General features: G+C 36.4%; 1 protein-coding gene and 6 non-coding genes across 7 annotated transcripts; 2 read left to right on the plus strand and 5 right to left on the minus strand.

Moving 5' to 3' along the window:
- Nucleotides 1-164: 164 nt before the first annotated feature.
- Trnaa-agc (transfer RNA alanine (anticodon AGC)) lies at nucleotides 165-237 on the plus strand. Its single transcript has one exon. It is a non-coding gene; the product is annotated as a tRNA-Ala (tRNA).
- A 275-nt stretch (nucleotides 238-512) lies between these two features.
- On the minus strand, nucleotides 513-585 carry Trnaa-agc (transfer RNA alanine (anticodon AGC)). Its single transcript has one exon. It is a non-coding gene; the product is annotated as a tRNA-Ala (tRNA).
- A 276-nt stretch (nucleotides 586-861) lies between these two features.
- Trnaa-agc (transfer RNA alanine (anticodon AGC)) lies at nucleotides 862-934 on the minus strand. Its single transcript has one exon. It is a non-coding gene; the product is annotated as a tRNA-Ala (tRNA).
- A 489-nt stretch (nucleotides 935-1,423) lies between these two features.
- On the minus strand, nucleotides 1,424-1,495 carry Trnap-ugg (transfer RNA proline (anticodon UGG)). Its single transcript has one exon. It is a non-coding gene; the product is annotated as a tRNA-Pro (tRNA).
- Nucleotides 1,496-1,731: 236 nt separating this feature from the next.
- On the plus strand, nucleotides 1,732-1,804 carry Trnaa-agc (transfer RNA alanine (anticodon AGC)). The gene has a single exon. It is a non-coding gene; the product is annotated as a tRNA-Ala (tRNA).
- A 15,299-nt stretch (nucleotides 1,805-17,103) lies between these two features.
- Trnap-ugg (transfer RNA proline (anticodon UGG)) lies at nucleotides 17,104-17,175 on the minus strand. The gene has a single exon. It is a non-coding gene; the product is annotated as a tRNA-Pro (tRNA).
- A 1,752-nt stretch (nucleotides 17,176-18,927) lies between these two features.
- Nucleotides 18,928-21,919, minus strand: LOC132786521 (uncharacterized). Its single transcript, XM_060793066.1, has 6 exons — nucleotides 21,639-21,919; nucleotides 21,209-21,562; nucleotides 20,961-21,138; nucleotides 20,708-20,904; nucleotides 19,175-19,425; nucleotides 18,928-19,122 (listed from the first exon to the last, which is right to left on the minus strand). The coding sequence occupies exons 1-6, from the start codon at nucleotides 21,841-21,843 to the stop codon at nucleotides 18,928-18,930; spliced, it is 1,380 nt and encodes a 459-aa protein (XP_060649049.1). The 5' UTR covers nucleotides 21,844-21,919.
- Nucleotides 21,920-22,170: the final 251 nt, after the last annotated feature.

The raw sequence follows: 22,170 nt of genomic DNA on the forward strand, positions 1-22,170 counted from the left end.
TGCGTAAATTAATTTCTTCGGCTGGGTTGTGGATGTTGTGTTGGGTCGATTTTGTGGGTTGTCTTGTTTCATTCCAGATTGTTCCAAACCGAAGCAGCCCTTGATTAGATTATTTTCGGCAGTACTGTGGAATGTGGTACGTTTTGGACAAGCGACGATCATCAGGGGATGTAGCTCAGATGGTAGAGCGCTCGCTTAGCATGTGAGAGGTACGGGGATCGATGCCCCGCATCTCCAGAGAGGATTAATTTTTTGTAAACGATTTTTAAAATAGATATGATTTTAAAAATATTAAAATTTAATTATTATACAATTATTTAGTATGTATATGAATTAGTATTCTAATGAATGTGGTGTTTGTTTTGATTGAGATATGATATTTACATACATATGTATTATTTATTTTTATTTATTTATTTAAATTATTTTTATTTATTTTAAAGATTTAAATAAACTTCACAATGTTACAAATAAATTTAAAAAAATTGAAGAACTGATTTATTCCTTTTAACTGGAGATGCGGGGCATCGATCCCCGTACCTCTCACATGCTAAGCGAGCGCTCTACCATCTGAGCTACATCCCCGTTGCATTTTGCCGTTATTTATTTCCCTAGAAAAGATAACTTCAAAAATATGTAGTGTAAAAGATTGTTTTTTTCAAAAATGATATGTGGACACATCCAAAACTATTATTTGAGAATTGTAGCTGATATCCTAGATGTACATTTTAAGTCCTGCTCGGCCCATATTAATTAAGCATACAATTTTTAAAAACGCTTTCCAAATAAAAAAATCGTTAATTTTGGAAATTACACAATTAACTAAAGAGATAAAAAAAGAAGGACTAAAGTCCTTTAAACTGGAGATGCGGGGCATCGATCCCCGTACCTCTCACATGCTAAGCGAGCGCTCTACCATCTGAGCTACATCCCCGTTGTGATTTTCGGTGATTTTGTGGTCAATTTAAAAGCTGCAGCTCGTAGAATCTAAAAATAGATTGGTCTGTAAATAACTGGAATGCAAGACCATGGTCAGCAATTGTCCACATGAATGGAATCAACAAATGAGCGCAATAAACAAAGATACAAGTTTCTGTTACAAAAGAAACAACCTAAAACTGGTCACGTATTTCTGGTTCATTGGCCCAAACAAAATTTGAAAGTGCGACCAAAGCATAAATATGCATGAACTGACGTTTATATTATGCAAGAAGGCTACAGAAGCAGTTTTGATTCGAAAATGCTGGTCAACTTACAAATCAACAAAAAACTGGTTTTTATTCATCAAATGGTAGTTGGACACAAATTAATGTAAATAATCAGCAGAGATAGTAAAAGATAGTAGCTTAATAAATTTATAAAGTAATTAACTCTAGAACAGATTTAGTAAAATTAATCTTAAAAAAATCAAAAAAGAATCGACGGGCTCAACCGGGATTTGAACCCGGGACCTCTCGCACCCAAAGCGAGAATCATACCCCTAGACCATTGAGCCGCTTGCATTTACGATCGCCTATTTGTCTTCTTAAGTCAACGATCTTGAGTTGCACTTTGTTTAAAATTCAATTTTAAAATGCAACTTTCTAAAATAAAACCAAGGTTGAATACAAATTATTTGGGAAATTAATTCAGTTTGTAATACCAACTTGCTTTTCGAACATAAATCACGTAGAGTAGTGTAGGGCATAGGGTTGATTTAAAATAAGACTATCATTTCAAGCATTTTCAACAGGGGATGTAGCTCAGATGGTAGAGCGCTCGCTTAGCATGTGAGAGGTACGGGGATCGATGCCCCGCATCTCCAGAGAGGATTTCTTTTTCCTTTTTGGTTTTGTTAATTTTTTCTCTCATTTTCTGTAATTAACTGCGCACATAATTTCCAGTTGAACACACTCGAAATGGACGGCAATTATTTGCATTAGCGTTTTGTGGTCGATTCAAGATAAAAGGTTAGTGCGAAAGTGAAGTTGAGTAAGGACTTTTCACATGCACTATATCTCCAGTTCCAGTTCAGAGAATGAGTCCGCAACCTGCTCAAATATTTAATTATTCATAACTTTAAACAATCACGGCGACGTCAGCGTCATGCCATATAACCCTAGGGCTACCCCAGATTTATCCTCCGCACAGTCAGAATGCCGTTTACGTCTCAACAAGCACAACACACAATACAAGGGATTCCCCTCCCCAGCATTCCCTCGTCGTTTTTGCTACTGTGCTGCTGCTGGTAATAACATTGTCGTAAAATCATGTTTGGCTTATCGTTATCCCAGCTGGGGAGCCGAGGACAGAGCCAGAGCCAGAGGATAGACAGGACACGACTTGGCATCGTCAGGATGTGAGTTGTGCGCGCTGCATTTAAATGCCGCTGAAAATGGCGTGAATTATAGAGGCGTAGGTTAAATGCCGTTAGACAGCCACATAAAGTACAACAACAAAAACAGGAACAACAAGGATATGGGGGAGTCGAGTAACCCTTTCACTCTTGACATGTCATAGCATCGGGATAGATTTCAAAAATGTTGAATGTTCGCAAAAGTTTTGCGTGTCGCCCGCCCGCCGTCTGCTTTTAATTTTTGTAAAATTATTTGCATTCGCATGCGAAACTGACACAAAACTTTACTACAACCTCCGCCGTGTTTGGTGTCCTGGCGTTATCCTCGACTCCTTCCAACCAAGACTCTGGCTGTTTTCTTGTAATTATCGCTTTTGTTTGTTAGTTGAACTTTTGCCAGGTCTGGCCGCCGGCTAGCATACAAGTAGAAAATTAGCGTACTAAAATTACTAAACAATATTTGGCAAGACGCCTGTTTGCTCCTGCCGCAAAGTAGGCAACATATTGTCCTTGAGTCGACTTGTTGTCGTTCATTTTCTAATTGGTCCAAAAAGTTGCTGCCAAGTTTTCTCGTTCCACACAAAAATGATTTCGTTTGCTAATTCAATTTTAATGCTTGATTTCATATTAATTGAAAAATATATTTGACTTTAGCAACTGACAGTAAAAAGGGGTGTCGTTGAGTAGAGAAAGTAACTTAAAGTTGGTAATTTGACTTGAAGTATAATTTTGGATAGATTTAGTTCCTTTGACGACTGATAAATCTATTTAAAATTTGGTAATATACGAAATTTAATATAAATATTACAACTATATTATTAAAAGAATGAGTTTCTGTAACTTTTCTGAAAAGAAAAACAGAAAAATAATGTGTGGAATAATAAATAAATAAATTCCTATATAGGTTTGTATATCTTCAATTCACAGTTTGAAATTAATTGTGATATAAAAAAAATCTCTTTCAACGAAAGATTGAAATTCTCTGAAATTCTTTTTCTAGGAAATTGATGGCTTAAAATACATAAAACTGAAATGCTAAACGCATTCCTGAATACATATCTTAAGCTTAAGAATAGGTTAATTAGAGCTGGACCAAATTTTTAACTTCACTCTTTATGCGTCTAACTAATATGAAGTATTAAAATCAATTTCAACAGACTTTTGTTGAATATTATATTGAATCTTAGTCGAAAGATTTACTTCATTCTGCTGCTTTTGTCAATGGGCAATAATTTGCTATGAAGCCAACGTTTATTAAACTAATAATTTACATGGACACACATTGTCGTTAAAAACAATTTGCTGTGCACAACAAAAAGCACACACACACCGAGATTTATAAGCCACACATACATAGGAAGCCAACAAAAAAGCGAAGAGTCATAAACGTATTTAGAGCGATAAAAAGGTCAGATTCCCCTTGCTTCCCCTTGCTTCTCCCTAAGCTGTAAGTAAACTTATTGAATGTCTTAAGTTTTTTTCCATCTTTAACATTGTTTTCCCCCATCTCGAGTTGCCTTCTGCTTGTTTTCATTTCATTTTTATGACAACGTTTAGAAATCATTGTATATGAGTATTTTGCTGTCTTTTGGCGCTGTTTGTCTTTCCATTGCTTTGCTTTTGGCCACATTTAGCGCTATGCTCCCATTCCGTTCCGTATTGACATTTGATCTTTATGTGGCCAAGGTTCTAACCCCGACCACATATTGTACAGCAACAGCAGCAGCAGTATGTTGACTGTGTCGCTTTTGTTTGTCTGCAGGCATCTTTTTATGACTCGAGTGTGTTTGCCTTTCGGCTTTCGCCTTTCGCCTTGCCATAAAAAATAAAGGAGCAAAGCACAAAAAATGGTACACAAGTCTTAGAAACCAAATTTCTTGTGCGGGGTCATAAATATGAGGTCATCTGTTATGAACACGAGCTGCAATGGCTTAAGAAGCCTTTGAGTAAATAAAACTTGCCTCAAAGCAACGCAAAGCAAATCGCGTCGTTGTCTTCTGCGGTGACAATCAAATGATGGAAAATAAATACAAATGCAATACATTATTTGAAGAGTAGTCAAAACTTTAATGTATTTTATAGAAAATATTATTTTATGAACATTTAACAATTTGAAATTTAAACTTTCATTTCCTACTGATGTGAAAATAAAGATAAAACATTTTTGGTAATAAATAACTTCATTAGAATTTAAAATAAATTGCGAAGGTATTGACTACTAGAAACACAATTTATAAGCTTTTAATTGTAGTAATATGAAGAAAAACAACTAAATAAATAAATAAACAAGTAAAAAAGATACAGTTGAGATACCCGCTTCGCATTTTGAATGAAGGTTCAAAAAAGTACGATATTATTCTAAAAATATATCAAATTAATAACATACCGAAGACTGCATTTGGTATATTCATATACTATTATGGCGGGTAAACATATACTTTAATAAGACATTACAGTATTCTAAAAATATACCAAATTAATATACCGAAAGAGCACTTAAGCATATCGAAGACTATATTTGGTATATTGATATACTATACTAATAGTATTATTCTATGGATATACCAACTTAAAATACCGCAAAAAACAGAACGATGACTATATTTGTTATATTGATATACTATTATGTCAGGTAAACATATAATTTAACTTTCTAAAGTTTATTCAACATGTTCTGTAAACATTTTCTTATAAAAATTCACGCAAATTGCAGTGCTAAGAGTAAGTAAACTAACTTGATCTCAGTCCATTACTTTAATCGGCAAGCAAACTGCGCATCCTTTCACTATCCGCACAGCCCGCTGTGTTGAGAACCCAAAACACATTCCAAACATCTTAATCAAATCAGAGCTGCTAAATGGCCAGAGATACCCTCATAAATATGTCAATTAATGGCACGCCCAAAGAAAGAGAGAGAGAGAGAGTGAGAGAAAGGAATAGTGTCTGCTGGTTGGTCTTATCTGAATGAAGACATAAGTGCCGTGATATCAATTTATGTCAACGTAAATGGGACTGATTGTGAGATTGGACGCGTTTAATATATGCACAAGCACTTGACTGGCCCTGGAACATGTGTCAGCGAATCTTAAGTGAAGCTTATGAAACTATTAAAAGGCGCAGACGGCGCACCGCACATGTCCTTGTCTGCCATCCCTTCTAGCAACAACAACAAGGATAACAGCAATGACAAACATATAAACAAACAACGTCGCATACACACCAAAAACAGGAGCTGGGGTAATTAGTTTACTACACGCCCGAGGCGTACCCAAAAACTGAGGTTGTCTCTCCTCCATTCCATTCCCTTTCCATCTCATTTCCTTTCCCTTGTTTGTTATGAATAATTCCGACAATGGGCACAAAACTTTGACCAGCTGAAGAGACAGAAAACCACAAGAAGGTAACCGCAAGACGAAGAAGCTGCGGCACGGATTTCATTGCTCTAATGTAATAATCATTGTGTAGCGCTTAAACGCAGATTACTCATACGCACGGTTTGCCAACGTCTAGCATTAATTATTAAGCTGCTCAGAGTCTTGACAGCTCAATAAAAAGGGAATGTTGCTAATGTTAATTGCCTTTTTGTGTGCCACAGCATTTGCATAATTTTCTTTAAACAATAAAAATCTAATTTGGCCAACGCGTTGCACTTACAAATATAATTTCTTGTTAAATTCATAATTGTTAATTTTGTTTTCGGACACTTTTGACTTGCCTTCTGCCAAGGCCCTGGCTTTCTTTTGGCCATTGTGGGCTTAACTTTAATTAAGAGACAAGTTCATTTGCCATGGGGTTGTTGTGCTTCACAGTTCTAAGGGTGGAATAATGAGCGTCTCATAAATGGTCAGTTATGTAGTTGAGATGATGATGAGAAGAAAGAGAGAGAGAGAATGAAGTTTAGAGTAGTATTATTTTTATAAATTATATTTTTTTCCTCCCACTCACAATTCTTTTTTGAAGTCACACAAACAGCACTTAAAATTAATGGTTTACTATTTGCACAACAGCTGTGCAACATTTGGTAATTCAGTTGCAAAAAATTGGGCAACTCGCCACCAAAAAATCCAACAAAACAGAAAAAAAGGTAAGCAAACCATTTGGCAACTCCCAACTCCCCATGTGAATGAATGTTGGCAAACAGTGCAAACCTTTTGTAACTCACTCGCAACAGTTCCCCCCTTGAAAGCAGGAGCAACACACTCGACATTCCACATTCAGAGTCGCGTTGTGACACATGAGTCGAATATGTTGCAAATTCAATATTTGCCAACAATTTTGCAGCATTTCTTGTTGTCATTTTTTTTTTTTGGGCAATGTACTTTGCTTTTTTGTATTGTTGTTGTACCTTTTTTTGGACATGTCCGAAACGACAGTTGTAACAAGCAAACAACGACAGCAAAAGAACAATAACAACAATGCCTCGTGCATGTCAAATAAAAAAGTTAAAAGCATTTGATGCAACACACACAAATGTGAGAGATACGAGCATAAGAAATAGCAACAATGGCCAGAATGAAAGGGCAATTGAACAGTATTAGAATTTTAATGCTCTTTTAATATAGCAAAATTACTGAAATTACAATCATTTTAATTTGAAATGCATAACATAAATATAAAAGTTTTTGATATGGATTCTGAAAGTTTATGATATCAGACAGTATTTACTCATGAATTTGTAACTGAACAATTTTCAATACTTAAACTTTTACGATATAACTTCGTGAATATAATCGCTAACAATATTTAACATAATCATAAAAATAAATATAGAATCCTTGAATAGTAGATGCTGGGAATACCGATGACTATTTTTGATAGTGACAAAAAGGAATTACAAATTGATTTCTAACAGGAGATCTTCTGAACTTAAAGATACATATAGAGAAATACACATACAAACTTTTGAAAAAATGTTTTTAACATCAAAAAAGTTTTGCTTATTAATGCTGAACTTAAGATTTTAGATTCACAACAACGACATCCATTTTTATTAATATTATATAATATATATTAAGGAGAATTTACTTATAAACTTCTAACTCAAAGTTTAAAGATTTCATAGCAACAACACTTTAAACTCTCATATACAAATTCTTAAAAATGTCAAAAGAATTGTAATGATCTAATTTTGTACTAACTGTTAAGCAACATGCTAAAATTTGAATGCTCTACCTTTTATGATTTCGTCATGCTCATACTTTACACAAATGTGATGAGTTGCAGAGTTATGAGAAGGAGAGAGTTGAGAGAGTTCTCGCATTTCCTTCCTCACTGGCCCACAGATGCCGCAGGGCAGCTCTGAAACTGACCGTGTGTCTATCCGTCCGTCTGTCTGTCTGTCCATCCGTCCGTCCGTATGTGCGTCTCTGATCCGTCTGTTGTGCTCGCCTGTTAACGTGTGCTTTGGTTAACGAATCGTGCAAATGCGGGTGGAATTGGTAGCTGCGGAACGATGATGATGGAAGTTGAGTTTATTTTGCACATTTTTTGTGCATTTATTTGATTACGCTGAGTATTTTATTTTTCAATAAACACGACCGAAGGAAACAAAAGCAGGGCAACTGGCGCCGCTCATTAAATTTTGATTGTTTCTTGGCCATAAAAATCACAGCAAAAGTTTCAGCAAATCACACAAGTCGCGACGAACTACAACAACAACGACAACAACAAGAAGAAGAAATAATGTTGGTGGCAACATAATAGCAAGTGGCATGCCCCATGTTGCATAGCTTGAAATCGCTTTAGGCATTTCACAAAAATGATGATAATTAGCCACAAAAAACCGGCAGTCCGCTTGCTGGTCCAAAAAGTAAAAGTCAAATCAAAAACTAAACAAAAGTGCTGAGGAAATTGCCCAACTGCTGAGCAAGGAGAGGCGAACGAAGAAGCGAGGAGTGTCAGTCATGTCCCAATGTGAAAATTAACTTGTAAACGCTTATAGCGAATGCGCTTGAAGGGGAAACGCAGATAGCAACACCCAACACCAAACACCACAAGTCAGGACTCCTCTCCAGGGATTGGGGCTAACGATTTACAATCAACCCAAACACCAAAAAAAGCAGCAGCAGCAAGAAGCAGCAAAACGCCAAGAGTCTAAATAAAAACTTTTGCATTTCATTTCGTCTTTTGATATTTGTGTGGAGATTTCTTGCTCGCTACTTTCGAGTGCGATTAAATTGTTTTAATGGTTTTTGTTCTCCACGGACAGCTGAAGAGGGGAAAATGCAGGGGGGATGTCAAAGGTGTTGGGTAGTGGTGGGTAAAACGCTTAAAGTTTGTTTTTTAATGGCCGCAGTTTTGTTGGCTGTGGTTTTTGGTCTGTGGTCGCTGAGGTTTCCTAATTGCCACCACAACACCGCCAAAAATAACAACAGAGAGAGAGAGAAAGAGCAACAACCATTTAAAGGTGTTAAAGTCTTTAGAAATTCGGGGATTAAAATTGTTGAAGTAAAGGGATTTTTGTTGGGGTTTAAAAAATATTTATTTAACTATTAAATTGTGAAGAAACACATAATAATACGTGTTTTTTTAGTTTGCCATTTCAATACATTTAATTAGCATATCTCTATCTTTTACTGAAAGTAAAATGTATTTATTATTTGATTTTTCATTTTCAGCTTGAAGAATTAAAGTTAATCTTCCTAAAATTCCGTAAATCAAATTCTAATAAGTAAATTAAATAAACATTGCAAGGTTTGATTATTTTTAAGCAAACCAAAACCAAAGAAAACTTTTTGATATTCTATGCTCTGTTTTTCAGCCAAACAATAAATGTGAATATTCACATGTGAAGTTAAATAATTTTTGGCTATCAACACTGTCGCACGCTGTCCAGTTTTGGCCGGCTTAAGGACATCCTTTGCCCCATCCTTTGCCACAAAAGCACCTTTGTCACAGTCACAAAGCTTAGGAAGAGTTTGGACAAAACCCAAAGGTTTCAAGTAACTATAACAGTTAAGCAGCTTTTGGCCAAGTTGTGTGCCATTTGATAGCCCAAAAGCGCAAATGAATTCTATGCATACAATATATATAGTATTTCATTTAAAGAAATGATATATATGTATGTGCCTTTTTTATTTTATGAGTGCCAACTAACCGGGTTCAGTGACAGTCGACTAAATCATGTGAGGATTTGCGTTTATCACACAAGGCAGCCAAGCGATTCGCTTGGATGTTGTTGTGTGTTTGTTGTGCGTAGTCGAGTCGCATCCTGTTGAGGATGGCACCTTTTTGGGATGGCAGGAAATTGAAAATTTCCACAGTCAACGCCGTCGCCACATGTGTGGCATGTCAGCGAGTCTAATGCCAACTAAAGCGAACCCAAGGGCCAATAACATTTACGCTAATTTGATAATCTGCACACGCACAAGGGTTGCGCCAATTCCAACAACATTTACATACATTCCCAAAAGTGGAATGAGAGGGCCATAACAGACGCACCTAATTGGCTGCAATGGCACCCGAGGGAGTTCTGGCCACGACGGGCCACACAATATTCACTAGCTGACCGCCTTGAATGCCAATGCCAATGCCAAAGTCAAACCGAATCCCTTTTCACATTATCAGCGCGTTATCATCGCATTCGCTTTACTCTTGAACGCATTTTTGGGGCGCAACTCTTCTTCTTGCGGTCAGCGAGTTTATTATTTTGGCTTTTATTTTATTCGACTTTATTTTATGCTGGCTTATCTGTTTTTGTTGTTAACATTTACGTTGTTGCAAAAAAGCTGTTTTTGCCATTCTCGCCACCCAAAAATCGGCTGCGTAATCGCTTTTGTACGCTTGACTTCAGCTGGAATTAGCTGCGGGTTCTGGGCGAAACAACATTCAAGATTTGTTTCGTTTCACAGCATTTATTAGTGCTATTATTCTTGTCGTTTGACTGGTCAGGCAAATAAATTAACTTTGCATAAATCTAATTATTTATTCAGGTCATTAATAAATGAGTGGCATAATTTTTGCTTAGCCGCTGTGTTTAGACTAAGTAAAAACAATAAATATAAATAGTTTCATTTTTAAAATGTTCTATAATAAATATCGGAATTAGACAATTTTGATTTAAATTCGTATTACATTTTTTTAATTTTGTAATCCTTAAATATTCGCTAAGTAGCAATAATTTGTATTATTTCAATGTGTTTTACATATAAGTTATTTTTTAAATTATTCTATATTTCACAATATTTCCTCTTTCTTCTGCCAATCATTAGCTGTCATCACTTTTACTCTGCTTAAGAGGAAGTCAACGCCCACTTGGCGTATGCGTAATCTTCTCCCCTTCCCACTTGCTTGCACATTACACATACGCCCCATGTGCATATGTTTGTGTGTGCGACGGCTGGCTGTTATGCGACAAGATTTATGTGCGCTTTCTTTGGCTGGCATTCAACATTTTAACGCCTGCAAATTTGCTAATTAATTAGTTTAAACGAGAAAAATGTCTGATATCCGAGTGCGGAACAAAATCTCCGTTGTAGGCATTATAATTTGATTAGTTGGCAATTTTCCAGCGCAACATGCAAGTGAAATAAGCGTTCACCGCAAAAACCCAAAACACAGTTGGTGGTAATTAATGTGTTTATGAGTGAGACGCGACTTGTGGGCGATACACAGAACGTACAAAAAAAACGCGAGGGAAACGCGCGCGTTTTTACACGCGTGTAATTTGTTTAGGAATTGTTGTAGCCCTTTTTTTGACTGCTTTGCGGCAAATAAAAAATTAATTTAACTCATGTTTTGCATGTGGGTTTAGCTGGCGAATTTCGGGCACCGTTGAAACATAATGAAATTGATTTAAGGTTATTAATGCCGAGCACTCGGCGAACACATTCCAGTTGCGTTTGCCTAAGTAAATGTTTGCCATTCCATAATGTTGCTCTACGAGTAACCTTTAACGTCAATTTTATGCAAATTATGTTATTTCTGCTGCGGCTGCTGTTGCTTTTAGGGGGCGTGGCTCGAATGGATCCGTGTAGCGACGGGGCGTCGCTGTAAACTTTTCTTCTGTGGCTCAAGTGGGTCTGGGTGTTGTTATTGAAGTTTTTGGGCGTCTGCCCTCGAAATGACTGCCGACTGTTCACTGCCGACTGCCGACTGCTCACTGCTGACTTATTCAATAAGCCAAGTTGAAGTATGCTCCGCTGCTGCTGCTGCTGCTGCTTAAGTAAATACCGTGTGCCTCATACAAGCCACGAGCCGAGTGTATGCAAAAAGTGCAAATAATAATAATAAAGAGTACTTATTGTTTGATTTATGTGTCTGTGTGTACACAATACGAATATTCCTACATACGCGTATTTGCTAAAGTGTGGGCAACTGAGGCTGCTTTCTTGATTTTTGAGGCAAGTCTGCATATCTGCGTACAGAAAATTTATTGAGAGAACTTAATATGAGACCAAATACGCAACTGGTTTTTATAGCTAGAGTGCTGGGTAGTCTATAGTTTAGAAAAAATAAAGTTACATTTTTATTTGTCTATAATTTGTGTTAATTTTACTAGCAATTCGTGAACTTTTGAGCTGGAAATATTTGTATTAGTGTAGAAATATAATAATATTTGTATTGTATTATTGTATTTATAATAGACTTGAAAAGTAAAAGTGTAAACAATATAGATTAAAGATATGATCTTCTTTCTTACTTCTGACTTCTGATGATCCACTACGAGCACCTGATGATACTCATAGCTTCGTGCATATCGTATTGCTAATGCCAAACGATACCAATAGGGTCTATCGAATAGGCTCCACCCCTGTTACATGTATTCCTTAGCTTTTTTATTTATCTGTTAAGCAACACTAAAAAACTTGTTCAAACCTCCATATTTAATATAGATTAAAATGATTATTTTATCATTAAACATACTTCATAATATAAATACATTTTGCATTAAAAGTCATGAAATACTCTCTTTTAACATTGTTTTGTGTTTCATGTTTCTTATTATATTATATTTAACAACCCACTAAGTGCTTTATTCACTTTGAAACTAGTAGACAGCATTTCATTTACAATTTTTACTATTATTCCAAATGAATGTAAAAATGCCCAACAGCTTTTTTTCCCTTCATTCAAATACAATATTGTCTAATCAAACCCCAAAATACCTTTGTCTTTCTTAAGGTGTTATTTTCGACACTTTTTGAATCTCTTTCTATTTCAATCCTCCACTTCAAACTCTCTTTTTTATGTCCCCTCTTTCACTGTCTCTTATTTCATCTCCGTCTGTGTATTGCAAACTAAGCCCTGCCATCAGTTGCCACTGATAAAGTCACCTTTATTTGTCAGTCTTAGCCAAATCGTGGGCACGTACCTGCCACGCCCCCCAGAGGCAAGTGTCCAACTTAAACCCAAAGCGTTAAACCGCACACACCTATCATGAGTTTGCTGTTGTTGTTCCTGCTGCTTCGTCACCTCGAACATTCATTCAGCCAGCCAGCGATACAGGATGTGCCAGGATTGTATAAGGCAACGGGCAGGGGGCGAGGGGCGCTTGCTAAGTGAGCCATTTATCTTCTCAGGAACCTCAAGCGCGGCGACACAACAACACAAAAATAGCATTTCCTACACGCGTCATCCAATCCAGGCAGACGCCAATAATGTTGCGCTGCAAATAAAACGATTTATATGCCGCAATGCCACGCAACAGCAGCAACAACAACAACAACTAGCAAAACATTTCGGTTTTTGCCTTATCCCAGGATACATCAATTGAACAACAGCAACACGAAGTAAATGAAACCCCAGAAAAAGCAAAAAGAAAAAAATAGAAAAAACGAAAGCAAAATCGAAGATTGCTATCTTTGACGGCTTGTTTTCCTGCCTCCCAGTGCAAGGGCAAGGGGGCGTGGCAGCCATTATGTATTGGCGTTGAAACAATTTGAACAGCCGAATGCTCCAAGTGTTTCGCTTCGCATTCGCATTCGCCTTCGTCGAGCAAAACAAATGAAAGGAAGTCGTTTAAAAGTACAAACGGACATTATTTATCGCTCAAACCATTTAGTCGCTGAAACTACACAAAGAGCATAAAAAAAGCAAGGACTAAGACCTCGACCAAAGTTGCCTCTTCCCCCCCGTCAATAGTCTCCATCTCTTACCACTTGTTGTTGTCTGTGTCTACTTAGTTGTAATAAATGGAAAACGTTGCCGAGTCCAACAACTTCCCCACACACACACACAATACGTTGCATATAATTTTTTGGCGCTAGCAATTGGATTTTAGCCGCAACCACTGAGAAAGAGACAACTAGATGCATAGAGATTAAGAAGGGAAGGAATTCAGATAACTGCCGCTAGCAAATCGATTGATTTCTGCTTGCTTAAGCAGTTTTCGATAGATCCGGGAGCAAAGTAATTTACAGTTAGCAGCTGTCTTATCGGAATGAGAACTTACATTGTGGCCACTCGGAATGAGTTTCCCTTAATTGTCGCTGTTTGCTGTTGGGGAAAGACAACAAAAATCAACTGGACAAATCTAAATGATAGTTAGAGGAAATACAAGTTTTTATAGTCTTTGAAGATTTTAAAAGATCTGCTTTAATAATAAAGTTAATAATCCTTTCTAAAGAATCTTTAATAACTCCTAAATAAGAATAATTTCATTTTATGTATATATCAGAGAATTTATTCAATTCATTTCAATTTTGAAGACTTACAGATAAAATAAACCAAAATTTATTGTGATATATCAGATCAGTAGCAACTGATGACAGGGCTTAGTTTGCAATACACTTAATCATACGGAATTTTCTCGCAAACTTTTTCAAATGATAAATATTTAATATTTAAGCTGTAGTAATATGATATTACAATATCTGAATAGTTCCGCATTTCACGAATGTTTATTATCTAAAACAAGTGTATCACATGAAAATGCACTATATTAACTCCAACTTTATCCGTCTATATAATTTTGGGGTTATAGTAAATTACATAAAATATCTTCATAGAGAAAGGCTCTCAATATTCTCTAAAATTTTTTCAAATACTCGTACATTCCTTAGCTAATTTAACAGACAATTAGAAATTAGCTACGCTTATTTAACTGCTATAGCCAATGTCGAGCTTTAGCTTAACGGTTGCTAATACAACTACTTACTCTTTACCTAACTTATTTAAGATTCGCGAGGCAGACAATGCCACCAGCTAGGCATTCCTATGTCACAGCTACAATGAGAAGTACAACACTATGGAATAAATGGACATTTCTTGACAAATATTTAGTTTGAAGATTGTGAAAAGCAAATGCTAAGAAATTTTTATCATTTTAAAGATCTCATTATTATTTTTTAAATAGATATATTTTCACCTAGTATGTACATATTTGTATTTAAGAAATAGCTGTCTTAATTTTGTATTTAATATTATGTCTTCAAATATTAAAACATTTTTAAGAGAGTTTTTAAGAGTGTGACAATAAGTCAGATACTAATTTATTTTTAAGGAACTTTCTAAATCAAAATGTAATATGAGTATAAAGTTTATTTTCTATTGTTTAAGCATGTTAACTTTTGCCCAATTCATTTTATGAATAAATACAATTCACATATTCTCTAAAAAATTATGATTTTTGTCCATAGTGCAATGTCCAGGCTGATCACATACAATCATACAGACCTCAGGCGTCTTATCGCCTTAAACCACTTTAGTGTCAGGCACGTTGACAGCGGTCGGTCCGTATGCCAGACTAACTGTGAACATTGTCGCCGCTCTGCTTCACACTCCCATTTCAAGTAGTTGTTGTTGTTGTTGTTGTGTGTGTGTTGTTGTGCTTGTTGTGTGGGCTGACCATTTAACGGAGTGTCTGTTAACATGGCCAGTGGTCTTGTCGTCATTGCGAGATAGCGCCAAAAAAAAAGAAGAGAAGCTCACCCACGGCGAGTGGAATTTACGTTTTTCGGGCCATAATGAGGGTGATTTTCGTATTTGTGGTAGATTTGTCCACTTAGCAGCATGACCACAGCCAGGACTTGGTTTGCTTTTTGATGCTGTTGCAATTTGCCGGACCGTCGGCTGGATGTTAAAGCAAATCATTTGTAGCGCTTTGCCACAGTGGATTATCTAGGCCGGGTCCTGCAGGATAATGTTAATAATTTGTAATGCCTGCATATTTTTTGTTGCCTACTTTGCGGCGCTCGTTGTCATCAGCCTGATATGCTATACGCGAGCTTGTGTTTTATGCGCCAGCATGCATGACAATGATTTGTGCTAATGAGTAGCGCACCAGGAGAGTGGGGAAAAGTGGGAAGTAAAGAGAATTTTGTGGAGTCAGATTTCCCCTAGTGCTCGTTTAATTGGCATTTTTGCTGAGACGTCTGCCGGTTTTGTTTTATTAAAAAAATGGGAATGCAAAAGAATTTCCAATGCAAATGAAAACCGAAATTTCGGACAGTTTCGCTCTCCATTCCAATTGAGTTGATTTTCATTATCAGCAGCAGCAAAAACGGTCTAACTTAAGTCCGCCAGGGTCCGCCAAGTGCTGAAATGTGTACACAATTGTCTACGGATTTTCAATATTATTTTGCTGCGGTCGTTCCCCCAATCCCTTCTCCTCTATCTCCCGCTCCAACTTCCTCTTCGCAGACAAAAAGCCACCAGCAGCTGAACCTGAAGTTGTCTTGGGTTCATTGTGAATGTGTCAGTCTCGCTCTCAACCGCTGTTGAGGATGTTCATTGTAACCAATTTCAATTGGGCATTTTATTTTATATTTGAATTTTAAAATTCCTTCCGCACCGGCGACAGCAGGCGACAGGAAAATGGACAATTTGTGTTTGCGGCAATTGATTGGCAAATACTTCGTTTTGTCCGGCCAAATGGTTAAGGCCAAAAGGTTTGCTGATTAATACGCGTTGACAGTGAAAAGCGTAGATTTATTTTCATTTCTCAGCAGTATTAAAATTCCTTTCATTTTATAGTGAGGAGGGAAGAATAAAGCAGATGTATATACGACGAATTACTGATTTTGTTTTTATTATTTTATTCCTTAAAATTAAAATCTAATTTAAAATCACAATATAAACGCGGATTATATTTGTGACATTCCAGAAATCAAATTCGATTGCTAAGGAAATTAGTGATATATGGAAAACTTTTCATTTAACTGCAACAAATTTATTGTTTGTGTTTATGGCCACAAAACTTTGCACTTAGCAGACGCCACGATCAATTGACAACTCATCCATGCAGCGTATGCGCCATTTAAGCGCCTTAAAGTCGGCAATAACCGAGAGCACACAAACAAGAGGAAAAAAAAAGTTGTCCGATGCGTAACTTGCATGCAAATTACAAGCAATAAAACGAGGCACGTCGATGCTTAAGCAAACTTCTGAGACAAAAACCAGAGGCAGAGGCACTCAGACAAGTAGCGACAACATCCACAAGCCAAAGCGATTATTCTTTATTGTTTAGACAACGAGAACGACAGCAACAGCAACAACAATAATAACAATAACATGAAACAGGCGCTTGTAGCAATTCTCACATCATACGATTGGCATTGAGATTGCGTCCTTGGTATTCGAAATTCCCAAGGCTGTCGTCATATGTAACCACGACAAACGCTGGGGATATGTAAATTTGTCACCGAGCAAAAGGAGTGAAATAATCATAAAAATGTCAAGGCAGACGGTGTGTGGGGAAAATCCTGAATTGAATTTTTATCTATTGTATTGGCAATAAAGTCACATTGTCAATGTGTTGCTATAAAATTATTATTTTTTTATTTATTATTTTTTTCTTTCTTGAGTAAGAATAAATTAAAAAAGAAACCGGGCTCAACCGGGATTTGAACCCGGGACCTCTCGCACCCAAAGCGAGAATCATACCCCTAGACCATTGAGCCGCCGATGATATAGAGGATTTTGTATCGAAATTTAAAAGCTGCAACTAGCTTAAATTTAAATATTTTTGTGTAATTAAAGATACAAGTTCAACAAAAGATAAATGCCAACAACCGGTTCACAGTTTTTTCTTTTGTCTTCAGACCTTCGCTCTTTGAGACATCTTTCAGCTGTCAGTTGTTAGTCAAATTTGTTTTTGCTTTTCCCTTTATTAATTATAGGTTTTAATATTGGATATATATAGTACGATTTTTTTCTGGTGTAACCCTTATCATTTGAGCGTTGATTTATTGACTTTTAAACGCTGCAGTTGCACAACACGCAGCTGACTCATCAAATTTGTTTTGTCTTTTCCCTTTTGGCATGCTTTTAATTTAATTTGAAAAGTTTTGCCTGCCCATTTGGCGAATTAAACCCTTTTGACCCAGCCACAATTTTTTACATTATAGAAAAAAAAAACGAGCGAAACGAAAACAAAAGTCTTCGCATAAATAATTATGATATCTGTCAGAATTTTGGACACGCTACGAAATTGCCACGCCCATTAATTGCAATTAAAATGCGATTTCTTTAGCAACAGACAAAATTTCATAAGTTAGCTATTTTTGTACACTTCTTCGATGTTGATTAGATCTTACTATCAAAGATGGTACCGTTGATATTGATAAGTATCTAGATAGTAGTCCCACTCAACGTAACATCGATCTCTTCAGCTTGTCTCATCTTAGCATTTAAACTTTTCCATTTTCCTCTTATTTGTAATGCTCACATTTTTTATTGTTGTCGTTCGTTGTTATAAATCACAAAACTGTATCCATCGAAGATTTATGAGCTGCTAAATATGCGCCAAAGTGAGCAGCGAAACTTTCAACACATATCAAAAATGTAAAACACAATTATGCTATATCTATATAGATACTACATATACATTCTGAAGAATGTGTGTACGTATCTATATCTCGTTACGTACATTATTTATCCGAGTCTTTGTCGCTGTTGCTTTTCATTTGCGCAGATAAACAAAACAAGGTCCTAAGTAAACACAAAATGGTCAAAAAAAAAAAGATGATAAAAGAAAGAAAATTTTAAATGCTGCCGCAGACAAAAACACAAGTTGATTTTAATTGAAAAATAGCAAGAAAAATGCAAACAAATTGTCTGAAATTTGAGGTGTGTCTTCGATACAAACCGAATCGTCTGACTAGATAACTCATTATTGTTTTTAGTTTTCACTTCAAGTAGAAGCTTATAAAAATTACTTTAATTAATGTGGTTGAAGAGATACAGGGAGCAACAATTTTTACACTTTGCGTGCTAAAAATAACAACAAACTAACCATAAACAACAGCAGTCAATCGAGTTTTTCCTTTATTTATTTTTTCAGCAACTTTTTTACCTTTTTCCCACTCGTTTTCAAGTGTTTCGCTGAGCGCCACTTAGTTTGCCATCGTTGTTGTTGTTGTTGGGGAAAAGCCATTAGAAAAAGGCTGCTTGAGTGTTAAATGTGTTTTGGGTCTTGGGTGTTTTGCCTTTTGGTTTGGGGTTAGCATTGTTTTTGTTCGTCTAAGTCAACAAGGTCGAGGGTTAATGAAAGCTCCTTGCTGAAGCTTTTTAACCTTAGTAGCTACAAGTTTTTGCTGCTTCGAATTGTAAATAGTAAATTGATGACAATGAGAGATAGCTCTTTTTTTTTATTAAAAATATAAATATTTATCATCTTATAGATATAGATTATAATATACCAATGTCAGTCATTATATCTTGGCCAGTGCCTTGAACTTGTTGCGTTGCTGCTGCTTAAAGGCTTCGTGTTTCTTGCGTTCTGCATTCTTTAGCAGAAATTCACGAAACTTGCGACGCATATCCAGGGAAAGTCCTGTGTTCCGCAAATCCAATGACTCTAGCATCTTATTGCAGCCTATAATCTTCAGCAAATGCTTGCCAAATTCCTAATATCGAATCAGTGAACATTGAAAAGTTCTTAAAGAAATTCAAACTTACTTCGCCCAAACAATTGTTGGATAGATCAATGTGTAGCAGTGTCTTGTGCTGGCAGATCAACATCATAAAGAGCTTCGTGATGGTTTCGCTGATGCCACAGTTGCCCAGATTCAGTTCTCGAATGGGCATCAGCTGGAGCGTATGAAAAATGGCGGCAGCGCCATCGCTTTGTATGGGATTCAGGCGCAGCACCAGGCGCAACAGCGGCACGTGCCTCAAAGTGCAGCTCAGCGTGTAGGCGCCTTCCTCCGCTGTCGGGAGAGGAAATACATTTAAAAATTGAAAATAGAAAATAGAAAGAAAAATTAGAGAAAAAGAAAATAAACACAAAGAAGTGTGGTATTATTTATCAAATATACCAAATAGAATTCAGAATATTGAGTAAACGGTATTATTATAAAATATACCAAATTTATCTATTGAATAAATACACAAATATACTGAGGGCTAAATGTGGTAGATCGATACAAATGAAGGAAAAGGCATGCAGTGATGTATTATTCTTAAAATATACCAAAATGATATACTGCATAAATACTAAATTATACTGAGTTTTATATATTGATATAAATAAATCAAATGGAAAGCAGTGCGGTATTATTCTTAAAATATACCGAATTAATATACTAAATCAATACTAAATTATTCTGACAGTTTTATATATTGTATAAATAAAGCAAATGGAAAGCAGTGCGGTATTATTCTTAAAATATACCGAGTTAATATACTAAACCAATACTAAATAATACTGAGGGCTATATGTGGTAGATCGATACAAATGAAGGAAAAGAAAAGCAGTGCGGTATTATTCTTAAAATATACCAAATTAATATACTAAATAAATACTAAATTATTCTGACAGTTTTATATATTGATATAAATAAAGCAAATGGAAAGCAGTGCGGTATTATTCTTAAAATATACCGAATTAATATACTAAATCAATACTAAAATATTCTGACAGTTTTATATATTGATATAAATAAAGCAAATGGAAAGCAGTGCGGTATTATTCTTTAAATATACCGAGTTAATATACTAAACCAATACTAAATAATACTGAGGGCTATATGTGGTAGATCGATACAAATGAAGGAAAAGAAAAGCAGTGCGGTATTATTCTTAAAATATACCAAATTAATATACTAAATAAATACTAAATTATTCTGACAGTTTTATATATTGATATAAATAAAGCAAATGGAAAGCAGTGCGGTATTATTCTTAAAATATACCGAATAAATATACTAAACCAATACTAAATAATACTGAGGGCTAAATGTGGTAGATCGATACAAATGAAGGAAAAGAAAAGCAGTGCGGTATTATTCTTAAAATATACCAAATTAATATACTAAATAAATACTAAATTATTCTGACAGTTTTATATATTGATATAAATAAAGCAAATGGAAAGCAGTGCGGTATTATTCTTAAAATATACCGAGTTAATATACTAAATCAATACTAAATAATACTGAGGGCTATATGTGGTTGATCGATATAATACTACATTAAGACATTCATACGCACTGATTTTATTGTTGGTCAGATCGAGCACTGTGAGTGTGGAAAAAGATTCCTTGCCACAGGTCTCGAGGAAGCTGCGTATACCCGCATCTCCGACAGCGCAATGCATCAGGGATAACTCCTTTAAATGATGACAACCCTTGTCCAAGCTATGAGCCAAGAATCTCAGTTGATACGCAGACAGCTTGGTGTTGTGCAGACTAAACCCAAGAGTACAACATTAAAGGACGTTTCAATGGCTTATTACACAACTTACCAAAACTTGCGCAGCTCGTGGCACTGGCTGAGTCCTTTGGACAGCAGCAGAATGTCCCGTGGCGTTAGCTGATTGCAGCCAATTTGGTAATTGATGCCCGCCGTCTTGGTGCTGTAGCTCAGCCGCAGTCGCCGTAAGTCCGGCAGATTGCTCAGTAGGTAATCAAGCGGAATGTGATCTATGTGAGAAAGGGAGAAAGAGAACTCATTATACACTGCTTAAAGGTTTTACTATGAAAAGAGTATCACCATTGCTCTCGCTGTCGCCTGGTGCGGGCTGCAGCAGATTTATCTCCAATTGATTTATGTACGCCGCACAGATGTCCAAGGCGGTCTGCACATTGCCATCCTGCTCATAGTCGCCGGTTTGCATATTTTCAATAAACTCCTGCACATGTCGCTCCATGTATATGTTAATCCAGCGACGCTCTTTGCCCCTCGCCTGTAGCGTTGCCAAACGCCAGCGCAGCTCATAGCAACGCTGCCAGAAGCAATCATCCCGGATGTGAGTGCTGAGCAACTGCAGCGGTAGCTGCGTATCCAGCTGACTGAGTATGTAGTTACGGTCCTGTCGTCGTGGCAGCTGACGGTAAAGAGGCAGCTCTAGAAAACAATACGTGAATACGTCGTGTTTTGCTCTTGTTGCTTCTGTCAACTTACAACAAACCTACATACTTACCACTCCAATTGTTGACGATGGCATCGAGAACAAGATGTCGCAGACTTTTCGCTTCATTTGCTTGGCACTCGCCGGCAAGTTCAGCCTGGATCGGAGTCAATGATTTACTGTTGACTTTGGGCAGCCTGACATCCTGGGGATTGAAATAGGCCTGGAAGGTGTCAATGGAGACTGTGCTGGGAAATTCACAATACGAGAAATCCATTCTTCACTTCACAACAAAACCAAGAACTATTTACTTTTTAGTTTTAAGTAAACAAATTTATTTGAAGAGTCGGTTGTCAAGGCAATGCGGTTTGTTCAACTTAACTTGGTTGCTACATTACTATTTTAAGTGATACAACACTACACTAAGGCGAAATGGTAGCTAGTAGCTACAATACTCATAAAAGAAAGCTTATTGCTATAATAATCGCTAGTTACTACATTGCTAGTTGCTACATCACTCCAAAAGTTTGCTGGCTGCTACGTCAATTGTACACAAATAACAGGGGTTTTCTTCTGCTTGGAACTTTATTATCACTATCAAATG

The sequence above is a fragment of the Drosophila nasuta genome, chromosome 2R (assembly GCF_023558535.2).
Source record: "Drosophila nasuta strain 15112-1781.00 chromosome 2R, ASM2355853v1, whole genome shotgun sequence".
NCBI classification, from domain to species: domain Eukaryota; kingdom Metazoa; phylum Arthropoda; class Insecta; order Diptera; family Drosophilidae; genus Drosophila; species Drosophila nasuta.